The 12,732-nt window shown below is 46.9% G+C and overlaps 1 protein-coding gene across 2 annotated transcripts in view; it reads left to right on the top strand.

Annotated features, from left to right (window-relative positions):
* The first annotated feature begins 312 nt into the window (after positions 1-312).
* Cadm1 (cell adhesion molecule 1) overlaps positions 313-12,732 on the top strand; it is a 321,034-nt gene continuing 308,614 nt past the window's right edge. For both annotated transcript variants that reach the window (XM_028783700.1, XM_028783699.1), the window contains exon 1: positions 313-460. In XM_028783700.1, the coding sequence (XP_028639533.1) occupies positions 328-460 (133 nt within the window). In that variant the 5' untranslated portion in view covers positions 313-327. The remainder of the gene's footprint in view (positions 461-12,732) is intronic.

Here is a 12,732-nt window from a genome sequence, read left to right as displayed (position 1 = left end):
GAAACCCCCTCCCCAACCACCGAGCCAGGGGCTGGGCAGGACTGGTTCTTCTGCTTCGGGGAAGCGAGGCGGAATTTTAACGTAAACACATTTGCATAGGCCCCTCCCCTCGGCCCCGCCCCTAGGTGGCGCGGGCGCGCGGCCGAACGCTAGCGCCAGGGGGCGGGGTGGGGGAGGGGGCTAGTCCTCGGAGAGCCGGGTTGGGCTCGCGGTGCCTCGATTGGTCGCTCCTGACTCCGCCTCCAGCGCATCTCATTAGCATCTCATTAGCTGTCCGCTCGGGCTCCGGAGGCAGCCACCGCCGCCAGTCTGAGGCAGGTGCCCGACATGGCGAGTGCTGTGCTGCCGAGCGGTTCCCAGTGTGCGGCGGCAGCGGCTGTGGCGGCGGCAGCGGCACCTCCAGGGCTCCGGCTCCGGCTCTTGCTGTTGCTCCTCTCGGCCGCGGCACTGATCCCCACAGGTAGGTTGTGGGCACCCACGGATTGGTCCCGAAAACCCCCCCGGGCACCCCCAGGAGCCGTAGCTATGGAAGGGGGACGTTTCCATGACAACCTTCCCCCACTTCCTAAATCCAAAGCGGCGGGAGCGTGGCAAGGAAAGTCGGGGCTGCGATGGAAGGGGCCGAGGGGTCGGCGCCCCATCTCTCCTGCCCGGCGGCTGCGGATGGGCGCCCTCAGGGATGGCTGCACCCACATAAATTCCTGGCGTAGCGCGGGGTGCTGAGTGGAGTGGGCTCGGGGCCGGGGGCTAGCGCGTGGGGGGAAGGGGATTCCTCGGAGGCGCCCCGAACCTTCCGGGCCCTCCGAAACTCGCTCCTGTCCCTGGAACTTGCAGGTCCTCCTGTGTCCCCGGGCTTAGCTTTCGCCCCCCTCCGTTCCAGCTCGGCCCTCCGATCGATTCTCCATTCCCCGAAGCTTTCTCCTTCGCGGGTCCCCAGGACATCCCCACCGTCGTGTCCTCTCCCCGGCTTGCCCGCGCTCTGCAGGCAGGTCCCCCGCCCGAGAGCTGCACGCCTCTCGTGTTTCCCTCCAGCCGAACGCTGCCCCTCGGCCCCCTCCGCTAGGCTGCGGGTCGGCTTGGCTGGAATCCAGGCAGGGAAAGTTCCCGGCTCCGGGGCGGCCGCTCGTCGCCGCCGCTGCAGGAGGGCTCCTGGAGCCCGCAGCCTGTCCGCGCCACCGAGGCCTCTGCCGCGAGTGGGAATCCGGGATTTCCCGGCTGCGTGTCCTTCGGGCAAGCGGCCCGCAGGTGGTGGCGGGGGCGTTCGCGGCCTCTGCGGCCCGGCGTGCGCCCTGCGGGCCTCGGGGCGCTCCCCGCGTGGCCGGCCGTCTTGAGAATCTGCCCGGGTGGCGGCGGCGGCTCGGCGAGCGCCGCGCCTTCCCTGAAGACGCCGAGCGCTTGGCAGGAGCCCCGCGTGTGGCTGCCCCGGTGCCGGGCGCGCTGGCGCGGTCGCGAAAGAAGAGGGCAGTGTTTGCATTTGCTAACAAAAGGGAGCCGGGAGCTCTTCCCCACCGGAGAGGCCGGCCGCGCAGCGCCCGCCTTCCCGCCACCTCGCCGCTCTTGCCCGCCGCACAGCGTCCCCGTGCTGCTGTACTGCCTGCCTCTGCCTCCTGGCGACCGGCGGCACCGAGCGGCACCGGGCGGTGGCGAGCGGGCGTCTGCGCGAGGGGATGCGCTAGGGCTCTGTGCCTGCAAACCCCCTCGCAGCTCCGAGCTGCAGGACCCGGGAGCAACAAGTGGTGGAGGATGCCGCGAGCTCATCCCCCCCCACCTGCGGAGCCCCCTGCCCGGGAGGATGCAGCGCTGGGCCAGCCAGCCTGCGGTTCCGGGGGCGCCTTTCTGCTTGGGTTGTGTCTTTTGTTTACACGCTAGAGGACACATAGTTATGTAAACACCGCAGGAGACACGCTGTTGGAGAGGGGGATGCTTAGGAACGCTAGCTTCGGATTTTAGGGGATGCCAGGTTGGTTGATTTGCCCCCCCCCCCCCACTAATAAAATAGGCTTGCGGAGGAACTCGGCTTGAAGAGCCAATTGAGGTTCTAAGGGTGGGATCCTTGGCAGCACCTTCCATTCCAGCTTGAGAATTTTGTCTTCCATGCTACGTTCTGTCTCCGGATGTTTATATGTTTTTCTTCTGTGAATTCTTAATTTATGAGTTACGAGATAATTAGGTTTAACCGAAGCCGGTGTGGTTACAACTTAATTTCTGGTGATGCCACTGACTGGAAGGGTTCGATAGAGTGTTCCCGAAAGAGATCCCTCGTGCTGCATTGTAAAAAGCGCCAGTGTCAGTTAAACGTGAGCGTGAGTAAAGGCTGGGTAACTGGCGCATTACAGAGGCAACAATAGACTTGTATTGGCTGCAGAACCAAGGGTGGGGGAGGGAAGCGCTGGCCCGGGATATTGCTTTTCGACTAAAAATGGGAGCCACGCAATGCCACTAAACCGGCAGAGTAGGATTAGATTATGCCTCCCTTGTCAAGCCTGCCCATTGAAGGCTCTGGGTAGTAACAACACTACTATATTTGTACTCTCTCTCGATGAGAAGTTGCCTTCCCGGCGAGGGATGTGTGCTGACTTAGAGAGGAACGGTCTGGAACTCAACCGTGCATGTCAAAGCTACAGGAAAATTCTGTTGCCAGTTACCATGGAAGCAGCTTCTTGGTCTTGTGTACCTCCCTGTTTGTTCGACGCTTATCAGATTGTGTTCAAATTAGAAAGTAATTGGGTTTGATTTGTAGCTAGGGGATGAGATGACTCTCTTTAATGTTGTGAGTGCTCTGTGTGTGTGTGTGTGTGTGTGTGTGTGTGTGTGTATGCATGCATGTATGTATGTATACAGTTTGAGAGAGTCTTAGCAAAGCTCTAGATTCCATACCGCAGGGATCAATTTCAGATGGACTTCTTTTCCTCAGACGTTAAGTTAAAGCTTTCTCAGAGGCCTCTGCTTCTCATTCCCTGGGTTTAAAGAAACCTGTTGGTGCTACCTTCTAACTTCATTACCATCCTTGCTGAGAGAGCCAGGTCCTGCTATTGTGTATTGGGTTCCTGGTTCTGTTTGCCTCTGTAACTGAAGCCATTCTTCCTGTCCCCCAACCCTCACCCCCATCCCAGAGAAAATCTACTCCCATCTCTCCTGTGCTGTTTGGGGGAAACAGACCTGTATGAAATGCATCCAAAATAGGATTGCCTGCACGTTGTTAGTCACTCCAGGCATCCTTAAGGTGGAGGCATGCTGCTGTTTTGGGATCCTGAAGGAACCTGGGGTAGCCCAACCCGCTCTTACTCTTTTTAGGATTAGAGAAGATGGCTGATGGGTGGGGGATTTGTGAAGGTGGCAGTTAGTCCTGGCTTGCTGTAGCCTACTGGGGCTTGCATACCGGGGACAGGGACTTTGCAAAAGTGACGCCCAGCTATTGTTGCCGTTCCTGCATCAAATTGAATAGTCACAGGAGGGACTTGCACTTGCCCACGATGGCTTCGATAAAATATCCCTCATTAATGCCACTTTATATTTACAGTGTGTCACTGGAGACGCACAAGGCTTCATTTAGTGACTTGTGTGACGAGACAAGCTTGCATTATTTGCCCAGGACATTTTGGAGGAACAAGAGACCCATTGAGCAATCTTTTGAAATGAACAAATACGAAAAAAGGGGGAATAAAAGAGCAGGCAGTTCTCTGGAACAAAGAGCTTTATTCATATGGATGTTGTACATGCTTTATCCAGTTTTCCCCAGTGGCTTTCCTGGTAAAGGGGTATCGGGCAGGGAAGATGATAACAGGCAGGGCACTCTGGCTTCCTCTCTTGCTTCCTGACTTCCTATTCTTACCGGAGTTGGTCCCTTACTCACTACCTGTCTCTCTGTCTCTCCACTCCCTCCAAAACCCCAGAACATAACAGGCTCTCAGGTTTCAAAGGAGATTTTTGAAACCTTTGCTGCCATTGTTGGCTCTCCTTGGAAGACACTGCTAGGGAGCTACCTGTTGAGACTGATCCACAGTGGGCAGTGCACTGGGTGAAGGGAAAGAGATGTCATTTTTCCTAGGACATGTGTCAGGATAATAAATGTCAGAATATTAGGTAAAGATAGCTTGCAATTATCGTGTTAGCCTAGCTGCTTATTTTTAAGGGTGTTTTAAAAATGAAAAATCCACATTTTTAAAAATCCTCTTTAATGGTGCTCTAGGATTGTATTTTTAACCTTTATCCCATACCTGGTCCATTTCAGCTTTATACATAAGAGATTAATATTATTTCAGTTCTTCAGCCTGTAATGCTAAGTGAGTTTCTTTTTCTTTAAAATTGATACCACTACTATGAAAATCAGTGCTCTGAGACTCATTCTTATTGGGCGTGTTTTTGTGACATTCTAAAGCTAGCCATATAGAGTTTGTACTGCATTTTTAAATTTTTGAGTGTGTGTGTCTGTGTGTGTGCATGCACTCGTGTGTGTGAGCATTTAACAAAAGGACCATTTTTATGGGAGGGTATTTCTTAGAAGGGGCCAAACTAATTGATACTGTGGTTTGAATAGAAATTGGCCACATAGGAAGAAAATTTAAAAGAAAGAAATCCAAAGGATTAAAATGCTGTATATCTTTCTTTGGAAGAATGCTACTGACCATTATGCTGGGCATTTTTAACAGAAAATCCAACACAGAAAGGAGAAATCACACAGCGACATCTGTTGCAGAACTGAAAATTTGCCGCTTCGAGATGGAAGCAATTAGCCCCGTGTAAGCACCTAATAGTATCAGAGTGTGTGTGTGTACTGACATAAATATGAACCTGTGTACATTTACACATACGCGTTATACAGAAGTTTACATATTCAAATTAAAGCACTGGAAGAAACGTTGGGAGTGCCAACATGCTTTACAAAATATTAGAGATTTTCATGAATATAGAACTTTTGAAAAGAAAAGATAACCGCCATCTTTTTAGGCAATTCCATTGTTTTCAGGTGAGGCTACTGAAGCCCAGCTGAACGGAGGCTGAGTTAGCGGTAGAGCTTGGATGGGGACAGATCCCCTGATGTCCAGCCAGTGAACCTTCTGTTCTTCCTCCTGGCAGGGATGCCCAGAGATACGGATCATGGGAGGATACTTGGCTAAAACTATTTTGTATTCTGAAGGCATCGAGATTAATAGTTTGCTCTAGGTAATAAACCCATGGATCAGAAGGAGTGACCTCTGGGAAGAAAGGACCAGCTCTTGGTACCTTTGCCTTTGGTGTTGACAAATGATTCTGCAACCTCTGGACTTACCTGGCAGCCACCGCATGGGTGCCATCCAGAGTGCCTTCAAATGGGAGGCTGCAGGGCTGTGTTGCTGTAGTAAGTCACATAGGCGAAAGCCAAGCTTCAGGAAGCTTGTGTTTTGGTTTTTAAGATTTCGTTTGTCTTGTCTTAAGTCTAGAACAGGAGCCTTCCTTGGTTTTCTTTGCAGGTTCTCCTTTGTCGTTTGCAGAGAAAAAGCTAAAGGGGAAATTTTCTTTTTCTTTAAAGGGAAACATTTTTTTTTTCAGGATGACTTTTATATTGGCCTTATTTTCTCTCTTTTTTCCCCACTTGGCTGTGGCTAATTTCAAATATTCACAAAAGCAGAAAGAACGCCCTATTAACTCTGCGTGCAGACCGTCCAGTTTCAACAGTTACCCACCCTTCCTTCATCATCTGCCCCTCTGTGCCTTCTATTCCTCCTGGATTATTTTAAATAAATCTTGGGCATCCTATAATTTTTCCACAGTTACTTCGGAATGAGTTTCCTCACTTAATAATTACAGTATCATTATCTGAATTATACAGATTCTCAACTGGATATACAGAATCTTGCCTGCTCCTCGTGCCTTACTGAGGAACGGAATGAAGGGTTGTCTCAGTGGGTGATGACCAAGCAGGAACTGGGGAAGCAGAATGGATGCCTGCTTGGGCTTAGGGGACCTTTCCTGTGGGTTAGTTTATTCTGAGCAAGGTTTTGTTTGCATGGGATGAGTTTATTGTTGTGTAAATATGGTCGTATAAATACGCAGTAATTGTGGCTAATCCTCCACTGTGGTCTGCACCCCTGGTGAAATTGTCCATTTCCAGTTGTTCCCATAATGAGTACCCTCTACAGACTTTTGTGGGGAGAGCTTATTTTAGTTTGATGGCTATGAGATAACCCCATGTAGATGTGTGTGCATGTGCTTGTGCTTGTGCGTGTGCATGTGCATGTGTGTGTGTGTATGTGTGTGTCCTCCAGTCGTCTATGGTATAAATGGCATTGCATTTTGTGCATATATTGCTTAACAGAAAAAAAAATGTAATTTTTTTTTCCATTTCTAACTGGCTGTTGATTTCAGTCTGTAACTGAAGTGATGAAAGTCCCTTCTGTGGCATGAGACGCCCATGCTGTTCACCGTGAGTACTCTGGTGTTATTTTTATGGGTTGGGGCTGAGGGGGAACAGGGGAGAAAAAGTTACTAATATTATTTTCAATGTTTACCCCATTCATTTAGAAATGATATTTAATATTTAATATATTTAATATTTAATATTTCAGCTGGAAATGTTGGGACAGCCTTATTGTTCATTTCTGAAATTTTGTTTTTTTTTCCCCACGAAAAGAAGTTTGTTCTGTTTTTCAAGGTTTGTGACATATGAGGTTGCCCATTCTCCCTCCTTCCCTACGTACATCCCTTTCTTTTTGATTCATTTTCATAAAATTGATTTATTTTCTGTGCATTAATTTTTGCTTACATGTGTACTATGTGCACCAAGCATGAGCTTGGTGCCTACCGAAGTCAGAAGCGGGTGTCACATACCCTAGAACTGGTGTTAGTAATGGTGGCAGTTGCTATGTGGATGCTAGGAACTGAAACCAGGTCGTGTTTAAGAGTAACAAGTGCTCTTAACCTCTGACCCATCTTTTCAGCTCCTTTATTTTGATTTTAACAAAGCTCCTTCTTGAAGGTTTCATTTAATGCAGATACAAATCTGAAGCTTTTGTTGTTGTTCCCAGCTGAACAAGGAATTTTATGAGATGATGTTAAGGGGTCTCAGTGGCCCTGGCCAGGTGAAAACCTGTCTCCTGATTTGGCCACAGTTCAAGAAAATACATGAAGGAATCTGTGTATCCAGTGCTTGGGGAATGTCACCAAAATGGTATAAAAAACCTTTTGTCTGTCTGGAAGCCATCAATGAAGGAAGGAACCCACTGGAATGTTTGTAATCATAAGTGATACCTCCTTGTTGGAATTTCAGAAGCCGCAGTTTCTTTTTCAGAGATTTAAATTGCAGGCTCTAGGCAGCAGCTGCTGTTGGGGTTAATGAACACTTTTTCTTTCTTTCGTTGAAGGTCTTCCAGTGCGCGTCCTCCAAGGCCTTGGGGCAGTCGTCCATGGACTAGGGCTAGACAAAAGGGAGATGTAGGTATTCATGTGGCCAGAATGATACACAGCCTTGATGGTTTTCATAAGAGATACTCCGTGTTAAAGGCTGATAACAGCGGATGCCAAAATAGCCTGTGTATGACTCACGGGGACCTTGAGCAGAGGGGCGACCCTAACCAAGAGCTGTTGTGGTGGCTGGTTAAGAGCCTCTCAGTAGATGCTGGCTGCACTGGAGTCTAGTTATTTAACCCAACATTTTGATCTAGGTATTTCAGAGTGTTAAGTAAGTTTGAAGTTGAGGTGCTGTGAAACAGACTTAAAGGCTCCTCAGGCTTTGAGGTTGGTGCTCCAGTGAGTGTGGACTTCTGTCGATGCCTAGAATAAATGTCTTGATCTTGGCAGAGGTCTTTGGGAAGGTAGACTAATTCCCCCTCAGCTCTCTAGCATGAGACAGCACCACTAAGTTAGAATTATGTTATGCCATCCATGGAGAGGTGGAGAAGAATCTGCCGGAAAACAAAGGGCTTACCTGCCCTGTCTCTCTCTCCCATTGTCCGCACCATGTTCTTACATGGTTTAACCGGGATAGCTTTTCCAAAATGGACCTTTCTTTGTTGTTCCGCTGGTAACAGCTTCCCTTGAAGTCTTCTTCGTTATTGGGAACAGTACCACTCTCACCCTAGCCCTGTGTCCCTGAGTTTGGAGCCTTTCCTCCTTCTTTACTTTGTCGTTATTATTGTTTGAGACAGTGCCCTGTGTTTCCAGCATTGGCTAAGAACTGGCTGTGTAGTCATCGGGTTTTTACCAGCTGAGCACGAGGTTTACAGGTATCCGTCAGCCTGTTGACGTGGCTCTGGAGACGGAGCTGTGCTCAGCACCGAACCCAGGGCTTCAGGCGTGTCAGGCAAGTGTCTTCCTAACCAAGCCCATTTCCCAACATTGAAATTTAATATGCCATGATTTATTTTTCCTTCATGACACTCTAGAAACTTAGTGACCACCATGTGCTGCGTTTTCCCAGTAGAAGGTACCTAGCCACTCCCTTCCCCAGATACTCTCTCTGCTACTCAGAGGTAAGCTTGAGGCTGCTGTTGGAATTCCTGTCAGGCCAGCACCATGGAGCTTCCCTTTCAGAAGCCTAATCTCAAATGCTTGTTTCTTGCTTCACAGTCAGTCTCTGAGCTGCTTTGTCTCTCGTTGGTTCTTTCCTCAGTTGCTCTCTTGTTTCCTCTCTAATTGCCCTCATTTCTTATTACTTTTCAGCCCAATCCTGATGGGACTGGAAGACTGATGATTCTGCAGTGAACCCGAGGAAGAGAGTGGTTCTGCCCATCAGCATCATCTGGTCGCCATGGCATAAAACGACTCTGGTCTTCCTTTAACTGTCTGTCTTGACTCATAGGTGAAGGATGGCTGTCTTTCCTCACCTCCTTTGAGAGTAGATACCTTTCCACTTTTGATTTTCATTTTAACCAACCTGCACTTCTCTAAAGAAGGCCTCCCTGCGGGCCTTTCTTTTTCTGTTTTACAGGTGTGTGCGTGGCTGTGTTTCTTTATGCCAATTAGAAAAGTTGTCGGTATTGCAGTCATGATTTTCATGGAATGTCTAGGCTCCAGAATATTGAAAACACATTGTGGCTTTTTGGTGGAACCTGTTTGAATATTATGATTTACTCTAGCCTAAAATTAAATGATGTAAGTGACTTGTCTGTCAGAGTAACACTTTGAGGCCCCAAGTGAAGTTCTTTCAAAGGAGGACTGTGTCTCAAGGGTGAAAAAGCAAAATCAAAAGGCGTTATGTAGATCTACTGGTTTGGTATGAGATCAGCTGCTGTGAAGGTGATCTGGGAAATGCCACCTTGCAGATGGCATCTTGATGCTTACATCTGGTGCATGTAGTCACCAGAAAAAACCCACCTGAGCGACAGCAGGAGAGTGCTTGCTGGCCTCTGTCAGTGTTCAGACTTAGTCGGTTTGGGAATAGAACGGCTTAACTCGGCACAGTCATGCCAGCTCTGCCAATGTTGTGGCAGCTCTAGTTGCTTTTCTTGGTACATAATAATAGAGGACAAGTTATCATTGGCTCAATAAACAAAACCATGGAGTTCTTATTTCTCAGTCTCACTGTTGAACTTGCTCTCTGAGGGATCCTTTCAGATGATCTGGTCTTGCCATCTGCCATCCTCTGTGCCTTCGGTTTTCCTTGTCTGGTACAGTTCTTGCTAGTACACAAAGGTTAGCACTGTGGTAATACAGTGGCGCAACCTTTCATTGTCTTCCGATGCTTGAGGAGAGTCTTGAGGGTCAGACTGTGTTTGTGTATTTGGCTCTTTGCCGCATCTGACGGTGTTAAGTCAAGCTGCCCAGTCGTCCTTGCAAATCATCAGCTCCATTCTTCTGAATAAAACAGGAGCATCGCCTCATTTCTCTTGCAGAAACCCTTATTTAAACAATGAAAACTTTAACGATAGGGAGAAAAAAAAACCCCAAGTTAATTTAGAACTAAATTACTGCTCAAATGGTTTTATCTCTTAAAAGGTTCAAGTAGAGATTAGCGTAAATGACACCCACTTTCACTTTTGCTTATGCCTAGCTTGTGAGCTAGAATCCTTGTCAAGAGCCCCCTGCCCCCTGTCTCCAGCTTTGTTAGCAATCACAAGAGTGGTAGGTAGCTGCTGGTGCACTGTTAGCTCCCGGAGCAGAGCTCTCCCTCCATGGGCCAGGTTGACAAGTGGAAGCCTTCTTCAGATTCCACAGAAGGAACATGAGGAACAGCAAAGCAGCCTGCCTTACAGAATGTCAGCACTCGAAGCAGACCACACACAGGGGGATGTTTACACTGGAAGTGTCCGTGTCTCTCCATCTCTGCTAAAATCTGCCTAGTGGCGGTGGGTGATGTCTGCTAATACACAATCATTTGTAAATCCCTTACATGCTAGGCAGTATTGAAAAAGTATGTTGAAAGGATTAATTCAAGATATTCTCAGTCTGCTTTGAGGGGAAGTGAAGGAATAAGTGAGTGGAATCATGTAACATCAGAGAGACAGCATGATCATAATCTAATTATCAGGCCTTTAAACACAGACTTTATTATTTTAATCAACCTTTTATATTGTATTTGCTGTATTGAATAAAGACATGGTATTGCTAGCCCATAAGGCAGTTGGTAGAGAAGAGCAAACATTCGATTTATGAAAATGATCATTCATTTGCGTATCTATTTTATGACAGAGACTGTTGGGCGTATTTCTGTCTTCCCAAAAGGTATTTATATGTGTTTTTTGGTTTTTTTTTTGAAAATTTTTTTCTCTCACCAGTTTTTTTTTTTTTGAAAATTTTTTCAAATTTCAGGGAATTTGAAATCAGAGTACAATGATTAAGCATATTCGTACCCACTTTAGAGCTCTCAACTGTTAACATTCTGCCCATTTGTATTATTGCCATAGCCCTAAATAATATGTAAATATATATTCCCAGTTTTTTTTTCTGAACCCTAGGAAAATGAGTATCAGGCATGATACGTGACTCTTGAATGTTCGCCTTGGAATTCCTGAAAATAAGGTTATTTTCATGTATAGTCTCAGGAACGATACTATCCAATCGACGTACATGTACTATTATCTAGAATCTATAGCATAGTCTTTGTTCCATTGGCCCATTATCGTTGCTTTATCCTGCCCAATATAGATGTTGAAGTCACCAGCAAACACACACTGGATTTAATTTTTATGTCTCTGGGATCTTTCAGTGTAAAACCATTTTTCTATTGTCCACCATTTTCTTCTTTCCTTTATTTTTATTATTATTCTTAAATGTTTTATTTTTTTTATTATTGGTGGTTCTAGGTATCAGCCAGGGCATCCTGCAGGGTGGACTATTACTCTATCACTGAGATACTCCTCCCCATCTCATTAAAAGGATTTTTTTTTTTTTTTAAAAAAAGAGGTGTCTTTCATGGCCCCGCCATTTTGAGTCTAAATATACTGTTTTCTAGCATGTTCTGTGGTTGTACAGATAGATCCTTTCCTCCTGGTTTGGCTCAGATGAAGCGTCTTTTGTGAGAATACTGGATAGCTGAACTGATATTGTCGTCTTGTAGGTCCTTATCAGGTTTTCCCTAGAGCCCGGGTAAACATACCAAGCTAATCACTTAGTTTAGCTAGATCATAAGCGTCTCTTATTGTCCCCTTGCAATTAATAAAGAAGTCTGAAGGATAATTTTGAGAATGCTGATCTTTTTCTCTTCCAGGACTTCTTGAGTTAACAGGACAACAGCACTAATAATTGTCTGTGTCAAATATCATACCGGTGCTTAACAGATTTTCCATTTTCCAATTCTCTGATTCACATATTACGTGGAGGTATCACTGTGTTGAGAAGAGCTTGTTTCTCACAACTCCTCTTTTTCATGGATTTTTTTAAAAAATAGAAATTTGGTGTGATTTGACAGTAGCTCGTTCCTATCAAGGGTGGCCCACTGAGAGCATCTTCGAACTCTGCTGTCTCACTTGGATGTAGCCTTGCTAGTTAAAATTCTTTGTTACATTTATTTATTTTGTGCATGTGACTACACGTGTGTCTGTGTACGTGTGCACGTTCCATTGTGTATGTATTGGTCAGAGGGCAGCGTGGAGGAGTTGGTTCTCTCGATCTGCCGGTGGATCTTGAGATTGAACTCTGGTTATAGGGACCTGTACTCACTGAACCAGCTTGCCGTCCACCCTTCCAAATACATTTGCACTACGTCATCGGCTCTGGGCTTACCTTAAGTGAATCCTGCCCCGGAACTGGATTTAGTTATTTCTCCGAGGAGTCCTGTTTCCTTTTGGTGGAGGAATGTTCAGGAAATAGAAGAGTGTTGTTGAACTCAATAGATTTGTGTTGTCCCTGGGCAGAGGTAGGACTTTTGTAACCTCCTCCATACCCCCTCCACAATGCATACATCCCTGTAACCTGGCCTGTCTATCTAATGTTTGTTTAGCTTAGTCATGACATGTAGCATGGATGCCTTTGCTCTAGCCTGGCATCCAAGTTGTCTTTCTCCGTCTCCCATTCCTCCCTTACGTCCTCCATCCCAGATGAGAACCCTGGGTCCCAGCTCCATCCGTATCTTATAATTAACATGGAAGGATTTTGAAATTACTTCATCAAGACCACTGTGGACCATAATCTGACCGAATAAATCTCAGATCTCCCCTCCTTCCCTGTTTCTTTCATCATTAAAAAGATCCTACTTGTCCTGACAGTGGTGGCGCATGTCTTTGATCCCAGCAGGTGAATCTCTGAGCTTGAGGCCAGCCTACTCTACAAAGTGAGTTCTAGGACAGTCAGGGTTACACACTGCCCTCACTCCCCCCC

This window comes from Grammomys surdaster, unplaced genomic scaffold, assembly GCF_004785775.1.
Source record: "Grammomys surdaster isolate TR1022 unplaced genomic scaffold, NIH_TR_1.0 1164, whole genome shotgun sequence".
NCBI lineage: Eukaryota > Metazoa > Chordata > Mammalia > Rodentia > Muridae > Grammomys > Grammomys surdaster.
Note: the sequence above shows the minus strand (reverse complement) of the source record. Positions and strands in the feature narration are given on the sequence as shown.